The sequence below is a fragment of the Tamandua tetradactyla genome, chromosome 15 (assembly GCF_023851605.1).
Source record: "Tamandua tetradactyla isolate mTamTet1 chromosome 15, mTamTet1.pri, whole genome shotgun sequence".
NCBI classification, from domain to species: Eukaryota; Metazoa; Chordata; class Mammalia; order Pilosa; family Myrmecophagidae; genus Tamandua; species Tamandua tetradactyla.
The window spans coordinates 37,296,942-37,315,256 of record NC_135341.1 but is presented as its reverse complement, the minus strand read 5'-3'; the positions used below and the strand labels follow the sequence as shown (position 1 = coordinate 37,315,256).

Below are 18,315 nucleotides of genomic sequence, written 5' to 3'. Positions count from 1 at the left end.
CAGCGAACCCGCGGCAGCCCATATTACTTTTGTATTACAATACATTTATACTATTTTAAATTCTTATATGTTGAATGTATCAAGTATATTGGTTATTAAAACCAATAAAGGCTTAAGATGGAATACACATACCCAAGAGCAATATATGCTAACATGACAGATTATATTTACAAAGATGATTGCATCAACACATATCCATCTCCTATGCTTTTCTTACAACATGATGTTGATATTTCTCCATTGAGGGGAAGGATGTATTCCCCTCCCTTGACCTAAAAAGGAAGATCCTTTCTAATCGGTTTGACCAATAGAACATAGTGGAAATGGTGCTGTGTGACTTCCAAGGCTAGGTCATAAAAAGTGACATAATTTCCACCTGCCTCTCTCAAGACATTTGCCTTTGGAACCCAGCCACCATGTTATAAAGCCTAGGACAAATGGAGATCATGATTTGTGGGGTGATCACAAATCATGTGGATGTGGGTGTGGGTGATTGGGCTAACAGCCTCAGCTAGGATCCCAGGTGACAGCCACCATGAACCAACAGATGCATGAATAATAATCCTTCAGACGACCCCAGCCCCCAGCCTTTGAGTCTTTTTTTGCAGGGGTTGTGATGGTGGTGGTGCAAGGGCTGGGAATCAAAGCCAGGTCTCCTGCGTGGGAGGTGAGCATTCTACCACCGAACCACTCAAGCACCCCAGCTTTTGAGTCTTAATACTGAGGCCCCATAGATTATGGAGCAGAAATACATGGTTTCCACTGCAGACCGATTGAATTCCAGTCCCACAAAAACCAAGACATGTTTCATTTTATATGTATTCTAATTCATCTATATATCTTGAAAATGGAATATCAAACATATTTGTATTTTATTCTTATCCCTTAAGAATATAGCACAAATACCTTTCCTTTTCAATAGATGCCTTAGAAGAGCATCATTTTTAATGGCTTTCCTCATCGAATATTTTACCATAATTGATTTAACAAAGTCTCTACTCTTTGAGGTTGGGATGCTGCAAACTTTTTACTGATAGAAACAGCATTCCAAAGCACACATATATGCAGTTGTGTTTAATCATATCCTTAATTTTTTGCTTAATTTTAAAATCATTTCCAGAGAAGAAGCTGCCACTAGTGAAAAACAATACGATCATCAGCATGCCAATAGATATTTATTTAATAAGATAAAAATAAAAAACAAGGTTGGAGCTATGCCATGAAGAAAATCACCCGTTAGCAGGAGAAAGACAGGAGAACAAATGAGGATAATACAAAGTTTAAGGGTTCCAACACACTGTACATGCTTGCATGTATTCAATTATGTGAGCTCCTCATTCCCTATTTTGCTAATGCAATAATTCCACAGAAAGATCGACTGTTTCCCTTCTATTAATTGAAGAGAACTTATTACCAGTAACCCAAAGTGAGAGCTTCGATTTGAAATTTCATTAAAAGAAAATATATTTCGGGTCTTTTGCTACATTATAAATAATTCAAATGGATATATTTTGTTAAAACAAAGGAAACAAGTACTCTGGATCATGGTGGAGACTTTTATGTTGCTAATGTACAAAACTGATACCCCCACAACAAATTATTATTTTCACTACAAATTAATTGGGTGTTTTTTTTAGTAGTTACACTGATTTCGATACGTGTTCTGAATTAAACTTGAAGCTGAAAATCATGTAGTTCTTGCAGGAAATAAGAGCCTCTTACACATTTACATATCTTGATTTGTCTGCACATTCACCGTTCGCATTAGTGGAAATGGGTGGGCTTGTTGTCTATGGATTTGCATAGCCAGGGAGGTTCCCTACCAATATCGGCTTCACGCAGGCGTTTTCACTGTCGTGCAGATGCAACTTGGGTGCGTCTCCGTGGCTCTACCTAATCCTAACACTTGGCGACAAGTCTCAGAAGGTTTTGGAAGTCATAATGATAGTTCCTACATTGTGAGAAACGTTGGACAGCTAGAAGAAAGTGTGCAGCAAAGAAGTTATGATTCAATCTTGTATGGTGAATGAGAAGCAGCACTGGGCGGCGAATAAAGCAAAGGCAGAAAAAGCGAAAGCCCAGAGATTCCCGGGCCACGAGAACACAGCCTCCACGCGCAGGCGTTGATTTCCAATTCGGCTACGCAGACTCAAAGATTCAGGTCTCCTCTCGACCAGAGCAGCTGGGAAACAACGGCCCTCTATCCACTGCACAGAAACCAGATACTGTGCCCGTGCCCGACACCTAAGTACTCACATGGTCAGAAAAACGCTGGTTAAAATTATCCCAAGGAGGCAGGACTGGTGGGCGCACGCGGAAAGCGATGACTTTGAACATCCCTCGGTAAACCGAACCCTCCACTATGTCCTGCGGCCAGACTTTGGGTCTGAGCGACCGGCTGTACCGATAGCAAGGCCGAGTACCCCTCACACCCCGCGACTGCGGTGACCCAAGGCGACCGCGGGGCGACCTCGGGCCGGAAGTGACGCAGCAGCGCCGAGTACTTCCGGAGCTGCAGGGACGGGTCAGCCGGAGGAAGCGGCGCGGACCCTGGCTGGCGTCGACTCGCTGCTTCCGCCGCCGCAGGTTCTCCACCCGACCTCTCTGGCCTGGACGACCTGGCCTGGCCCGCCTCGGCTCAGCAGTTGCTGGGCTGTGGCTCCCGGTAAGTGCGCGGCACGTGTCGAGGCCTTGTTTACTTGGGCGGGAGGAAGACTCCCCGCGCGGTTCCCGGCCGGGCCCGGACTCCGCCTTCGCCGCCGCCCGCGAGGCCTTGGCGCTTCCCGCCCATCGTACGTGGTCTGGACGCCCCCCCGCCGCCGGCCGAGGGGCCGGAGTGTAGAGAAAAGGCGGTAAAAGGCTACGGCCGGAGCGGGCAGTCACCCGGCACCTTTTCGCCCTTCCTTCTCCCGCCGTCGCCTCAGTTCCCGGAGTCGTCGGAGGCCAGCGGCTCTGACGAACTGGCACGAGCGCATCTTGGCCTTCCCCGCTGTGAGCGCCGAGGAAACGCGCCACGTCCGGGGGGCTTTACTCAAGTCTTCATGGGAGCTTTTGCAGTGCTGCCGGCGCGTTTTGTTTTTAACATACCCTCCCCCCGCCCCCGTAAAGGGTTCCCCCCCTAGCGCGAGAACAATCGCGTCCGCTCGAATATCCCAGCGACCGCGGCGCCTCGCAAGGGACTTGTGGCCCTGTAGCAGCGCCGCAGTCTCGCTGGATGCTGCGGGGCAAGCCACGCGGGAGTCAACTGTGTTCTCGGATGACTTCCCTTCTACTCAGTGTTGCTCTGTCCCATAGAACTTTTTGCGATGATGGACTTGTTCCATTCTTTTGCTGTCCAGTACTGTAGCCTCTAGTGACACGTGAGTTCATTGAGTATTTGATATGTGGCTGGTGCAACTGAGGAATTAAATTTATATTTAGATTTTGTTTTTAAATTAAGTTAAATTTGAATAATCACATGAGGTTAGTGCCTAGTGTATTGCACGGTGCAGATATAGACTAGGGTTTTGAAACTAAGTTGCCGATATTTTTGTGCCAAGTAGTTTTCTTTAGAGATGTAGACTTAGTAAAATACCAGTAAGTGCTGAATAAAATATCAGGAACAAGCATCGTCATATTCACCAGAAGTCTGTGGTTTTTTTCTCTGTCACCTTGAAACTGAGAAGTTTTCAGTTTGGATCCTTTCCTTCCTTGGTGGGGCCTGGCCTGGTGAGAAAGCCTAGGGTGGGTCTTCTGAACACTTGACTTTGGCTTTGGAGGAAAGTAATTTCTGTTAGTTTTTTTTCTATCCGGGATGTAGGAATATTTAAGGACTACAAAGAAATCAAAGCTTTGTCATCAGTTCTGTTAATAAGGAAATAATGTACTGAGTAAGATCAGAAGGTTAGCTTTTCTTAAAATAGAATACGGATATTTAACTTTGAAAGGATGAGAAAAGTTTTTATTTAGATCTGAACCTAGAATGCCCAATAACTATAAAATGGAGTTCTCTTTTTTTCCTGGGAAGTTTTTTCATCCTTTTGAATGTTTGTTGAGAAACTTGTGGGTAACTCCTAAACCCAGATGCTGGGGAGAAGCCCTGAGAATGTAAAAAGCATGTGCTTTTGTTGGTGTGATTCTGGAGGGTCTTTTGGTACCTTTGTGGACAGTATCATCTTCTCTGGAAGAGTGGTGGGGAGTTATGAAACCCCATAGCTCATTGGTTTGGTAGAGGATGCTGGGCAGTTGCCAACCGTGTAATCCTCTGCAAATTACTTAATCTTTTCTGAACTATAGCTTTCTCATTTGTAAGAAGGGGATGATAGCCACTTTGTATGGTTGGAAGATAGAATAAGTCTGAGTTGAAATTGGCTCTCATTAAGTGAGAGCTATTAGAGGTAATGCTTTTTATGGGCAGGAACAATATTTATGGATTCTTTTTCCCTAGAGCTAGTATCTTGGTTGAAAGTTACAGGTAAAAGAAAAGAGGGTGAAAAGATCGGTTGCATGTCCTCTATTTTTGTATAAACAGATAAAAATTAATCTTTTACAGTCGTTGTTCAGATTGATTTTTTCATTTAGTTTATATTTGCTTGTCTTTGCGTGAAGTATTTCTTTGCAAATTGTAAACTTTGATTTTCTCAGAAATCCTAAAGGATAAAGTAGTAGAAATAAAATTTGTAATTGAATAAGCAACAGGTAGATTTATTTAGTCTTTGATAGTGGGATCTATATCTATGGGGAAGTCAGCTGGCCCTGGAGCTTGTCAGAAGAAAGGTAGGTAATGGGTGTTAATATTGCATAGTGTGTATCTTATTGGGAACTTTTTTTGGGGGGGTACATTGTCCAGGAATTGAACCTGGTAGCTCCTGCAATGGAAGGTGAGAGCATTCTACCACTGAACCACCCATGTACTCCCTTTTTTTTTTTTCCTTTGGAAAACAGTTTTCATGAGTAAACTGAGCTCTGAAATATTAGCAGTACTCTGTATTAGAGTACCACAGTGGGTGACTTTACAGTAAAAGTACAATTTTAAATCAGTTATAACTTCCCCTGAAAAAAATCAAATGCCTTGCCTACTTCTATCAACATTTAGGATTGAGATTATATTAGTTAATTGAGAGAATCTGAAAAATAGAAATGTAGGAGCAAGGAGGTAGGCTTTCAAGCCAGAAGAAATTAGGTATCTATTTCTGACAGCAGTATCGCAGGTTAACTTATTGTCAGCTGCTTATTTTGAATATTTTATTTTTTTAGAAGGTAGTGTAATTCTTGTCAATATCATTATGACCTGGATTTGTTGGGATTTAAGAAAATAATGACTTCAGTAGTCTCTTTGGCCCTTTGTTACTGTACTTTTAAATGTTTTTGCTTTTTTAAAAATAAATTTACAAACCAAGGTACCAATTATAAATATGATTCTCTCTTTTCATTTTAGATGGAAATCATATGACACCGATTATTTGGGTGATGTCTTTTTAACAGATCTTCAAGAACTGTAGGTATTTGTAGTTCAAAGATGATCTCTTCTGTTAATGAAAAAATACCATAGTTCAGTTGTGATTAGGTGATTGTGCCATCTGGAATAATTTGTTAAAGGTCAAACTGCCAATATTATATATATTTAAATTTCAATATAATTTATTTTTTACTGTGGTGAAATATACTTAAGTCATTTTAACCATTCTAAGTGAACAATTCTTTGACTTTAAGTATGTTAACAATACTGTATAACTTTCACCACTATTTCCGGACTATTTTTATCATTCCATATCAAAACTCATCCTTATTTAGCAATAACTGCCCATTGCTCCTTACCCCTACCTCTGGTAACCACTATTCTGCTTTCTGTCTCTATGAATTTGCCTATTCTAAGTATTTCATAGTAGGGAAACTATACAATTTTGTCCTTTTGTGTCTGTCTGGCTTATTTCAATTGACATGATGTCTTCAAGGTTCATCCATGTTGTAGCATATACCAGTGCTTCTCTTCTTTTTACAGCTGAATAATATTTTATTTTAGGGATATACCACATTTTGTTTATCCATTCATCTGTTGAAGGACACTTGTGCAACTTCTACCTTTTGGCCATTATGAATAACTCTGCAGTATACATTGATGTACAAATTTTTATCTGAGTCCCTGCTTTCAATTCTGGGTATATAAGTATACCTAGGAGTGGAATTGCTGCGTTGTGTGCTAATAATTCTGCCCTATCATTAATGTGGTTTTTTTTGAGCATTTATAATTTATATATTAAACTTAGATCTACTGATATTTTAATAGTATAAAAAGTGGCTCTAAATGATTTTAGTATCATTCTTTTTTGGGGTGGGGGGATTGCATGGAGAGGAATTGAACCCAGGTCTCCTACATGGCAGGCGAGCATTTTCCCACTGAACCATCTGTGCACCTCCCATTTATTCTTAATCTTTATGTTATGGTTGTTTTTTTTTTAAAAAAAGATTCTCTACCTTAAATAGACAGCATTTACTTCTCATTTTATCCAGATTTGTTTATGTCAATTGTTTATATGTAACACTGAGTCTAAATGTTCTTGCCTTTTAAGATACTATTACCTTTTAGATTTAAATCACTAGTTAATATGATTCCATGCAAATGATCACTTGAAAGACTATGTATACAGAAAAATTAATGGGTATTTGCCAAAATCTTTTCTGAAACAAAGTTAGGACTGTTTTGCTTTTTTTATTGTTCTCTTTGCATTTATAGTAATTGAGTAACATTTTGATCTGGGACGATTTTTCAGTAGTTAGTTCAGTTTGAACTCTTTGTTTCTTCATCCTAAATAGATTCTAGTTTTCTCTAGCCTTGATCCTGCTAACATATACTATCTATATTTTTCCTTCACTAATGGGTCAGTTTTTTTTGCCTCTAAGTATTTTTAAAGGGTAACTCTGAAGGTAGAAGCCTTTGAAACTGAAAATTCAAATCAGTCAACTTTGCAAACTAGAGGAAAATATTAATTGCAACTCAGAAAGGTTAGGTGGCTTTTATTTTTCTTTACTAACTGCACTTACCCCTCGGATATCTGAGATTGATGTCTATGAAGCACTGTTTTTTTTTGTTGTCGTATGTATTATAGTGGGAAGGAACTATATCCCCATTGATGTGCTGGTTCACCACGCAGTGGGCCTTGATTAACAAGATTAATTTTTTCTTTTTTTAATTAATTTTTAAATTAAAAATATATATATAACAAACAAACGCAAACATTCTTAACTTATCATTCTGTTCTACATATTTATCAGTAATTCACAAAATCATCACATAGTTGCATATTCATCATCATGATCATTTCTTGGAACATTTGCATCAATTCAGAAAAAGAAATTAAAAGACAACAGAAAAAAATTCATGCATATCATATCCCTTACCTCTCTCTTTCATTGATCACTAGCATTGCAATCTAAATTTATTTTAACATTTGTTCCTCCTATTATTTATTTTTATTCCATATGTTTTACTCATCTGTTGATAAGGTAGATAAAAGGAACATCAGACACAAGGTTTTCACAATCACACGTCACTTTGTGAAAGCTATAACATTATACAATCATCTTCAAGAAACATGGCTACTGGAACCCAGCTCTACATTTTCAAGCAGTTCCATCCAGCCTCTCCATTACATCTTGACTAACAAGGTGATATCTATTTAATGCGTAAGAATAACCTCCAGGATAGCCTCTCGACGCTGTTCAGAATCTCTCAGCCATTGACACTTTATTTTGTCTCATCTTGGTCTTCCCCATTTTGGTCAAGAAGGTTTTCTCAATCTCTTGATGCTGAGTCTAGCTCATTCTTGGGGTTTTCTCAATCCCTTAACAAGGTGATTTTAAACCTTGGTAGTTAAGGTTGCTTCCCCTGTGGGCAGCCAGTTGCAGAGATGTATTTCATCCTTAAGGATTCTCATGGGGAGGACAAATCCTTGGAAATTTGATTTCCTGACATGGAGTAGACAGCCTTGCCCTTTCCTGCCAGGCTTGTCATGTGAAGTTATCAGTGCATTTTCAGCCACATTTGTTTCTCCAGGGAGGGGTCTCCTGTAGAAATAAACCTGGGCAGAGGAATGAAGGTGAGGTACCCTGTATGATACTAGAGTAGGAGTAGGCCATAGTGGGGATAGGGGCATACTGTGTAATTTTTATTCTTAAACGGTTTCTCTTACAACATCTTATGGGAGAAAAGTAACTTTTTCTTTTTCTTTTCTTCCTTTAGAAGACATAAACACTAATGCATTTGAGAAAGCGGTAAAGTCTGGGGGGAGGGGAAAGAAGCAACAGTTTTCCTGATCTGGAACGTGGCCGGATGCTAAGATGTCTGTGGACATGAATAGCCAGGGATCTGACAGCAATGAAGAGGACTATGACCCAAATTGTGAGGAGGAGGAGGAAGAAGAGGACGAGGACCCTGGGGATATAGAAGACTATTATGTGGGAGTAGCCAGTGATGTGGAGCAGCAGGGGGCTGATGCCTTTGATCCTGAGGAGTACCAGTTCACCTGCTTGACCTACAAGGAGTCAGAGGGTGCCCTCAACGAGCACATGACCAGCTTAGCATCTGCGCTAAAGGTGAGCAGTGTTGCCAGTTACAAGAGTAAAATCCCCAAGTTAAATCTAAGGATGAGCTACTACTGACCAATGAGTCCTCCAGGCTAATTGAATGGCCCTGTAGCTTGAAACCAAATTAAAGTATGTGTTGCAGGGTTTGAAACATATTTGTTATATTTACTTTGCTTTCTCGTAGGTAAACATTTAATGCCCTCACATTCCCAAATTACTATGAATTAGAAAGAAGGATAGGGTAGACCCAGGAAAGGGGAAACGGAAGTGCATAGTCATTGTATAATTGCACTGACTAGCATTTGTGTCAGAAAGTAAGTCATATGAAATTTTATGAAGTAAGATATGCTAGACCTTAGAATCGCCATCATCTTCTACACAACCATTTTTGAATGACTGATAAATGTCTTGAGAGTTCCCAGATCTCCTTGGTTTGTCCTGAGTAATCAGTGCCTCTGAGCTGGTGAGCTCATTTGTTTCATATACTGATTACTAATATCTAATGTTGAAAGAGACTTTAGCAAAAATTCTTCAGAAAAACTAAATTTTCATACCTTGTATTTCATTGCATTTGGAGGGGGTGTTATTGGGGTAATTTTAAAGAATGAACGAAATTAATTATTCCAGCAAGAATCTTGTTTTTAACACATAAACTAGCGTACCTTTCAATGTCGACCTCAAACCAAACATTGTCTTCACTATTTACATTTTTTTTTTATCATTTAGACAATTTCTCAACATGTTTCCTTCTCTGACACTGGATATTCTGTGAAAGTGGGGACATGCCTTTTACTTCACTGTTCATGGAGCTTCTTTTAGGAATTGTTAACGGATTTTATTGTTGGTTCAACTTGAAGGTCAAGGGCACATATGCATGATTTTAACCAAATAAATTTTCTTGTTGGGATTTAAATAGAAACAACTGAGTTGTGCTATGTATCATTTCTGTAAACATTGCTTTATCTACTAGTTTAGGGATATTTTTCTAGGTGGTCATCAAAGGCTAACTAATACCTTGGATTTAGATACTTGGGCTGCCTTTTCAAGGCTTTATTAGCTACTGGCTGGAAGCTGAGAGCTAAAGATTTTTATATATGACTCACTCCTAGAAGTGATTGCAGACTTTCTCTCTTGTACTTAACAGAAACCTCTGGGTTTGGAATTTCTGCACTGTGCATATGTAACAGGTACTGAGATGCCTGCCTTCAGAAGGTATTTCCCTGGTAGAAAAGAGACACCAGTCCCTTCGTTCTTCATTATGCACACATCTCCCTCACTAGTCTACCAGTTTCTTTTGCTTTAAATGTATTGTGAGGTTATATATAGTGTTGGTATTTAAAATTAGAGAAGTTGTCAGGTGTATAGATATGTGCTGGATAGTGTGAGTTGACCAAGTCCATCAGGATTTTCCTGTCTATGTGCAAGAAGTCTCAGTTTGTGAAGTCTCTGTGCCAACTTTCCTGTCCTGCTAGAGACAGCTGAGTGGCCCAGGCACCTGTTCTTTCTCAGCCCCATGGAAAGCCTTCTCTTTTACCTCCTTACCTTTTAGTATCCTTAGGGCTCCTTCAGAGTTTAGCTTGTGCTTTCTCTCACCTATACTTGAGTATTCCCCCGACCCTGCAGAACCCAGTGGTCATGCCTTCCTTTCATCTCAGTCTGTGTGTTAGAGCATGTGCTGTAGTCTTCTGAATGCTTTATGTTGTTTTACCTTTTCACAGTTTTGCATTCTCTCTCTAACTATGTTGTCAGTTCCTGGAGGGCAGAAGCTGCCTTATGAATTGTCTCCCCTGTCATTCCTGTCACAGCGTTTTATCCATAGTACGTATTGAATAATTTCTTGGATATGTGTAGATTTTGAGGGCTGTTGATGACTGTAGCAACTGCTGTTGTTGTAAATTCAGTCCCTCTTATTGGTGTGAGCTAGATTCCCTAGTCCCTGCTATACATCCTCTACTGTCATGGAAGGGTATTGTCTGATCCTCAAACCTAGAAGAGAAGGGCTAAAGGAACTTGTAACAGAGATGGAGGAATAAAAAGATGGATGAAAATTGAAACAGGACAGAGTAAAGAGAAAAAATGCTGGGCAAAGAGTTCCGCAAAAATTTATATGGTGGTAGAAGAAAGATTTTTTTTCCCTCTCTGGACCTCCCTGTGGAGTGTATTAACACCTGTTTCTTTTCTGGTTGCTGGACAGAAAGAATTCTGGCTCTTTTGGTGGTGAGGCCAGTGGTGTTTTAAGTGGTTCAGAACTTGACCAGAGAGACTAGGCAGAAGCAGCTTGGTTGAGACTATTGGAAATGCAGTCACACAATCTCTCTTTCCCAGGCTTGCTATAAAACAGATTTTCTCTAGCAACAAGCTTTGTTTTTATGTTTGTAATTAATATATTTTGAGGGTAGGAGGGACTATATCAAGTGCTGAGTTAACAGAATGTTGTTCTCAGGTGCTTTGGCTATTCTAGCTTCCCAGTCACATCTATCTCAGAGAGGGAGGGTCAGTGTTAATAGTCACCCAGATCATCATTCCCCGGTGGATCATGGTGCTGTTTGTACAACTGTGATGTATTGACATATTTAATTCTTTTGTATGGCTTTGGTGCTTTTGGGCTGGTAGAAATATGATGTGTATGTAGTTTAAAAAGTTTAAAATTAAAGCTGTCTATAAGTTTGAAGAGTGGCTTGAATCTTTGATCGATTCTCATCTCTGTTACTTGTTTTGTTTTGTGCTGACAGTTGCCTGTAGCTGAGCCACAATATAGCCAGCCTAAAGTAGAGCCTTTTCTTGCCTTTTGGGATTTGAAGTTTGTTAAGTTGTAAAATCCTAACTCCTCTGGGACTCTGTGTTTCTGGTTTATTGAATACCCTTAGAGGGTAATTTCTCTATGTGTCCTTGGGTTAGTTCCTGGGTAAGATTAATCCAGAGAAAGGAAGGTGCCCAGAAAATGAAATCAAAGGAATAGAGCACCATGAAAATTCGTGTGTGTGTGTGTGTGTGTGTGTGTGTGTGGCACTGTTGTTATTCAGATATAGTGGTAAAAACACCACAGAAGCATTGTTTGAGAATGTGCTATCATTTTACACAGATGGAATAAATACAAGAGATGAGATGATTGCAAAGAAAGGTGTTGTGAGACAGAAAGGGAAGAATCTCTGATAAATGGGTATCTTTATTTATTTATTTATTTTTATTTTTATTTTATTATTTTTTTAACAAACAAACAAAAAACTATATTTCAGGTGCAGCTTCATTCAGTGTTCCAACATAGTTACATTACACTTAGGTATTATTGTGCTGTCCATTTTTGAGTTTTTGTATCTAGTCCTGTTGCACAGTCTGTATCCCTTCAGCTCCAATTGCCCATTATCTTACCCTGTTTCTAACTCCTGCTGGTCTCTGTTACCAGTGATATATTCCAAGCTGATTCTCAAATGTCGGTTCACATCAGTGGGACCATACAGTATTTGTCCTTTAGTTTTTGGCTAGACTCACTCAGCATAATGTTCTCTAGGTCCATCCATGTTATTACATGCTTCATAAGTTTAGTCTGTCTTAAAGCTGCATAATATTCCATCGTAGGTATACGCCACAGTTTGTTTAGCCACTCGTCTGTTGATGGACATTTTGGCTGTTTCCATCTCTTTGCAATTGTAGATAATGCTGCTATAAACACTGGTGTGCAAATGTCCGTCTGTGTCTTTGCCCTTGAGTCCTTTGAGTAGATACCTAGCAGTGGTATTGCTGGGTCGTAATCCATTCTGCCATTCTATGTCTTTTGATTAGGAAATTCAGTCCATTAACTTTTAGTGTTATTACTGTTTGGATATTATTTTCCTCTACCATTTTGGCTTTTGTATTATATATATCATAACTGATTTTCCTTCTTTCTACACTTTACTCCATACCTCTCTTTTCTGTCTTTTCGTATCTGACTCTAGTGCTCCCTTTAGTATTTCTTGCAGAGCTGGTCTCTTGGTCACAAATTCTCTCAGTGACTTTTTGTCTATAAATGTTTTAATTTCTCCTTCATTTTTGAAGGACAATTTTGCTGGATATAGAAGTCTTGGTTGGCAGTTTTTCTCTTTTAATAATTTAAATATCTCATCCCACTGTCTTCTAGCTTCCATGGTTTCTGCTGAGAAATCTACACATAGTCTTATTGTGTTTCCCTTGTATGTGACAGATTGTTTTTCTCTTGCTGCTTTCAAGATCCTCTCTTTCTCTTTGACCTCTGACATTCTAACTAGTAAGTGTCTTGGAGAACGCCTATTTGGGTCTATTCTCTTTGGGGTGCGCTGCACTTCTTGGATCTGTAAATTTAGGTCTTTCATAAGAGTTGGGAAATTTTCAGTGATAATTTCTTCCATTAGTTTTTCTCCTCCTTTTCCCTTCTCTTTTCCTTCTGGGACACCCACAACACGTATATTTGTGCGCTTCATATTGTCATTCAGTTCCCTGATCCCCTGCTCAAGTTTTTCCATTCTTTTCCCTATAGTTTCTGTTTCTTTTTGGAATTCAGATGTTCCATCCTCCAGTTCACTTATTGTAGCTTCTGTCTCTTTAGATCTACCATTGTAGGTATCCATTGTTTTTTCCATTTTTTCTTCTTTGTCCTTCACTCCCATAAGTTCTGTGATTTGTTTTTTCAGATTTTCTATTTCTTCTTTTTGTTCAGCCCATGTCTTCTTCATGTCCTCCCTCAATTTATTGATTTGGTTTTTGAAGAGTTTTTCCATTTCTGTTCGTATATTCAGCATTAGTTGTCTCAGCTCATGTATCTCATTTGAACTATTGGTTTGTTCCTTTGACTGGGCCATATCTTCAATTTTCCAAGCGTCATCCATTATTTTCTGCTGGTGTCTGGGCGTTTGATCAGATTTCCCTGGGTGTGGGACCCGGCTGGTTGAAAGGTTTTTCTGTGAAATCTCTGGGCTCTGTTTTTCTTTTCCTGCCCAGTAGGTGGCGCTCGTGGCGCTCGTCTGTCTGCGGGGCCCACCAGTAAAAGATGCTGTGGCTCCTTTAACCTGCCAATCCGAATCTCGCAGTCGGCCCGGGAAACCGTGCGTGGAGGGGGGGTCGCCGGCCACCACAGCTTGGGGGAGTGCCGGTCCAAATTGCCCAGCTGGCCCGAGACGCCAAGCATGGCGGGAGGGCCCCGCTATCCAACGTTCCCAGTCAGACCGGGGAGCCACATGTGTGTAGGGGACCCCAGTCGCCCGCCGCCCCAGCCGGGAAAACGCACGCCCCTTGGGTATCTCACCGCAGCGGATTTTCCCTGCCCGTTCAGCCGTTCCAGAATGGGGTACGCTGTCTTTTTGGTCTCTGTCGTGGCTCCGGGAGCTGTTTCGTATTGTTTCTGTTTCTTTAGTTGCTTTTCTGGAGGAGGAACTAAGACCCGCGTGTCTTACTAAGCCGCCATCTTCTCCGGAAGTCGGGTATCTTTATTGATCATGTATGTCTTTAAAGAAAAAAATTCCCTTTTTCATACTATATATATTTTTATAGGATCCTTACGTATATAAAGGATATATACGTAAGGATCCTATTATTTGGGATAATAATTTATCCCAAAATTATTATATTGTTATTGTCATAGATGAGAGAAATTCTTTCCAGTAGAGCAGGCATTTTTATTACAGAACATGCAGTTGTTAGCCAAGAAGAATATAGTTGTTTATTCAGTGGGTCCTGTTAATAATGTGCCATGGAACTCATGAAGTGTTTGCTAACAAACTGCTGGGGGAAGGATTCAGCCACAGTAGAGCCCCAGACAGTCCATACGGGGTCATGTCCAGGGAGCCATCTTTCATTGATGATAAATGGTGATAACCCACACGTATCTCCCATTCTGTTTATTCCTTCTCTTTGTTGCATGTTAGCTGTGTGGGCAGGAGAGGCAGAATGTTGTTCAGGGTCTCACCCAGTTGCTTCAGGAAAAAGATATTTGGCCTTGATCTACTTCATAGTGCTACAGTGAGCTACTTGAGCTTTGGGTTGAGTCAGGAGAACCTTGAAGGTGGCATAGAAGGGGAGGTAGGAGAAATCCAGGCTCCATAGAGTGATGAGCACAGGGGTAGGAAGATTATCTTCTAGGCTGGAACAAGAGACTAAGATGTGTAGGTCAGAGGGAATAAAATTTTGAGGATCAGTGCAGCCTGAGGTATCTTTACTATTGGAGAGAAGGAATAGATTTTTTTAAACTTATTTGACAGTAGTGACATGGTGAGTCAATTGCATTGCTCATTTTTGAACCCCCAGGTAAGATTAAAGAAATAGGCCAATTATTATGAGTGTTCTTACTAATAGTTCATCTCTGAATTTGTTGTATTAACTATATGCAGTACAGTTGGGAATATGTTCCCTAGAGTACTTTCTTCTGCCAGCCTCCTGCTTAAATTTCTTTTAAAATTTAGATTTTGCTATTCAGCAAAATGTAGCTGGAAAATCTCTTTAAAATTCTTCTGTGGATCATTTTTCCCCTTTGTGGGTGAATCATAATGAGTTTTCAGGGCTTCTGACTCTGAGTGAATTGGGAGTCTTTGTAGTCTCATGTTCAAAACAACCTAGTTTCTTTGCTTTTGTCACTTCTAACATGAACAATTGATATTCTTAACATAAAATACCTTATATTTAGCTTTTTGTTAAGTAGCACCAAGTTCTTATGTAGTATCTGAGGAAGACTTTAATTTTAATTATTAAGTTAACTTTCTTGTATCCTGGCATAGCTCATTTTTAAGAAATTTTTAAAATTTACATAGTCATTAACTGAATAATGGTTACTTCTTGTCACTACGCATGGGAAAGTGTCTTCGTGTGGAACCTAGTAGTACCTAGTGTTTGTGTGTTGAGCAGCCATCTGATCTCTATTTTTGGACCTGGGACCTGTCAAGTTTTTTTGCATGCCTGTATCTAATTAGAATCCAGATTAAATTCCTGAGTTTTAAATAGTTAGCTGTTAGTGGGTGTGTTGCTATATTTTATGATCCTTTAGACTGGAAGTCTGATATGTTTTACTGGCGTATAAATTTATTTTTAAACGGGAAATAAGATATATCCAGAGTGACATTGAGAATTGCCTAAGTATAGCTAGTGCTAGAGTTGTTGCTATCTTGCCAAGTTAGAAAGGTTATTGTCATCACTGACTTTGTGTCCACTGTGTGTCTGGCACCGTAAGCAGCATGTTCACTACCTTCCAGAAAAGAACCTCTTCATCAGATTCAAGGCCAGCTTTCATTCTAGTCTTGTACATTAACACTACCCTAGGAACCGTGTGAACCATACGTAATGGGTATTTCTAATTCTAATTAGAAATTAGGGTAATTCTAATTCTGCGTTACTATTCCTGAATTTATTTATATTTAAATTTTCATTGTCAGCATAATGTTCCCAAAATACTAAAGAAAAGGATTATCACTTATAATTCCATTATCCTAAAATAAAAGTTTTCTTTCTTGCCTGTTATCCTTTGGATCTTCTGCATGTTCATATGTAATATTACTATGCTCCAATTTATTCATTCATCCAACCAATATTTATTGAGCACCTACTATGTGCCAGGACTGGAAATTTATCCACCAACAAAACAGACAAAAATCCCTGACCTGAGGAACATTATATTCTAGTAACTGTGTAGATGTGTTAAAGTCTTATGCTTTTTTCATATATATTTCAATCATTTCCCCTATTTCACTTTGTCCTCATAAGTTACTTTAAATGGCCATACAGTATACTGTCTTGTTGTTGAACCATAATTTGCTCAGACTTTCCCCATGGGTCATTTAGGTGAGTTACAGTTTGGGGACCTATCATATTGTATTGCTCATCTTCGTAGACGTGCCTTTGTATCTGTTGGGGAAAGTGGATAAAGAGCTTGGGTTAGTGGTCAGATGATTGAGTTCCAGCCCCTCTCTGCTGCTTAATATAATATGACCTTGGGCAGGTCGTTAAACATCCTTAAGCTTCAGTTTTTTCATCTCTAAAATTAATGGTAATAATACCTCTTAATAGCACTAAATGAGATAATGCCTGTAAATACCTGGTATGTGAGTACTCAAACAAATGTTGGTTGGTCATGGTGGGGACAGGAGCAAGAGCAGTGGGAATGTTGCTTTCACATGTTTGCTGTACTTTCTTAAAGCATATTCTAAAGATTGTGCATTTTGAGTCATAGGGTAGGAGCCACCTCAAGGAAGGTGTTAGGTGACATATTGCTGACTCATGCTTCTGAGGGTCCACATAAAGATTGGGTCATGTATTTTGTATTCTTTTGCCTTCATCAGAAAAGACCTCTGGTACCCTTTTCCTGTGGGCCCACTGATAAGAAAAGTAAAAATAACACAAGGTTTTGAATTGAGTCCAGGAAAAGGATATAGATGAAAGTAGCCTGTCATTGTACATTTCGGGTTGATTCCTGTGTTTGATCTTGTGCCTGTGTTGACAGCATTATATGCTGGAGTATTTAGTTTGTTTGGGGTTGTCATTATTGAGGCATCCCGTAACTTTTCTGCAGCTCGCTCTGTTCCCAGTCAACTGCTTTTCTTTTTAGTTTGCAACTTTGCCCCTGCTGCTCTAAGAAAAAAGTTGAGGGATTAGATTTGTCTACCTCAAAGAGGGAAAAGTTGGAGAAAAGATTTTAGATAGGTGCATAGTGAGCAACTGGAGACTTCTCAGGTCTGTCTACCTGAAATCTGTCTGTTCTGTAGCTTTATTACTTAAACTGACATAAATTACCAGAACCTGGTTTATATTGTGTTCCCTTTTCTTTGAGCTTCACATACTTTTATAAACATGAGATGATTTCACAGTGATAACCACAAAATATCAACCATAAGTAGAGAAAAATAAAGGCAGGGTAAGGGAAAGATTTGTTTGGGGATTTAACAGGAGAGCAGAGTTGTTCTATAATCATGAACAAAGAGTGGTTTCTAGTTAGAAAAGTTGTTCTCTTTGACTAGACATTTCTTTCCTGAGCAGTATACGCTTTACCCTCTTTCATCTTTTATTCCTAATTTTAAACCCTTACCAGTCATTTCAACACTTTTGCCATCATTTCCCCAACTCTGTAGAGTAATAGCCTTGCCTCCTGTTACAGGAAATAACACCAGTGCCATCAAATTCAGCTTCCTGGATTCTCTCACTTAATTGGTGGTACTCATCCCCCTGCTTACCAAAGCTAGAAACTGGGGAGTTATCCTTGTCTCCTTTTTCCTCATGAAACCCTATCTCATTCCCCCAGCAGAGTTGATCACTCTGTACCACTGTGTGCATTTTTCTTGGATGTATTTACATTGATTGGAAATAATCTGTATTGTTTGACAGAGCATGAATACTTTTCTCTTTGCATGTCAGCACCTTGCAGAAATGCCTGGTTATATTGTATTCTCAGTTAACTGTTGCTTGCTCTTGAGGTCAGTAAATAAGAAAATTCAGAATTTAAGTCAAAACTTTGGTTCTGTTCCCCCATGAGGCCAGCTCACTCTCATGTTGAGATGATGTGCATCTCATGTATGGATGATTCCTGGCTTGGAGAGCATATCAGAATCAGTGTTGGTAATTCTGAGACTTGAACTTCATACAGACTTAAACAGAATCCTCAGTGGTGAGGTTAAGGCATTTTACATTATATTCATGTAGAAGTACAAAAAATTGTGAAATAATTCGGTTATTTGTTGGTTATTAAAGTGAGGAGGGAGAGGTGCTTCCTTTCTTTGGCTGCTGCAAGGATGTGTCCAATGTTCAGAATGGACTAGTTTTATA

At 39.6% G+C, this 18,315-nt stretch overlaps 2 protein-coding genes across 4 annotated transcripts in view; one reads left to right on the top strand and one right to left on the bottom strand.

Moving 5' to 3' along the window:
* Positions 1 to 2,311, bottom strand: part of SLC25A20 (solute carrier family 25 member 20) — a 95,966-nt gene extending 93,655 nt beyond the window's left edge. Inside the window, exon 1 of the mRNA XM_077129396.1 lies at positions 2,257 to 2,311. The gene's annotated coding sequence lies outside the window, so the exon portion shown is untranslated. The remainder of the gene's footprint in view (positions 1 to 2,256) is intronic.
* Positions 2,312 to 2,509: 198 nt separating this feature from the next.
* ARIH2 (ariadne RBR E3 ubiquitin protein ligase 2) overlaps positions 2,510 to 18,315 on the top strand; it is a 57,413-nt gene continuing 41,607 nt past the window's right edge. For 2 of the 3 annotated variants that reach the window (XM_077129379.1, XM_077129378.1), the window contains exons 1-3: positions 2,510 to 2,665; positions 5,417 to 5,476; positions 8,219 to 8,571. In XM_077129379.1, the coding sequence (XP_076985494.1) occupies positions 8,317 to 8,571 (255 nt within the window). In that variant the 5' untranslated portion in view covers positions 2,510 to 2,665; positions 5,417 to 5,476; positions 8,219 to 8,316. Of the gene's footprint in view, positions 2,666 to 5,416; positions 5,477 to 8,218; positions 8,572 to 18,315 lie in introns of those variants that run through there. The other variant, XM_077129380.1, reaches the window with a different exon arrangement.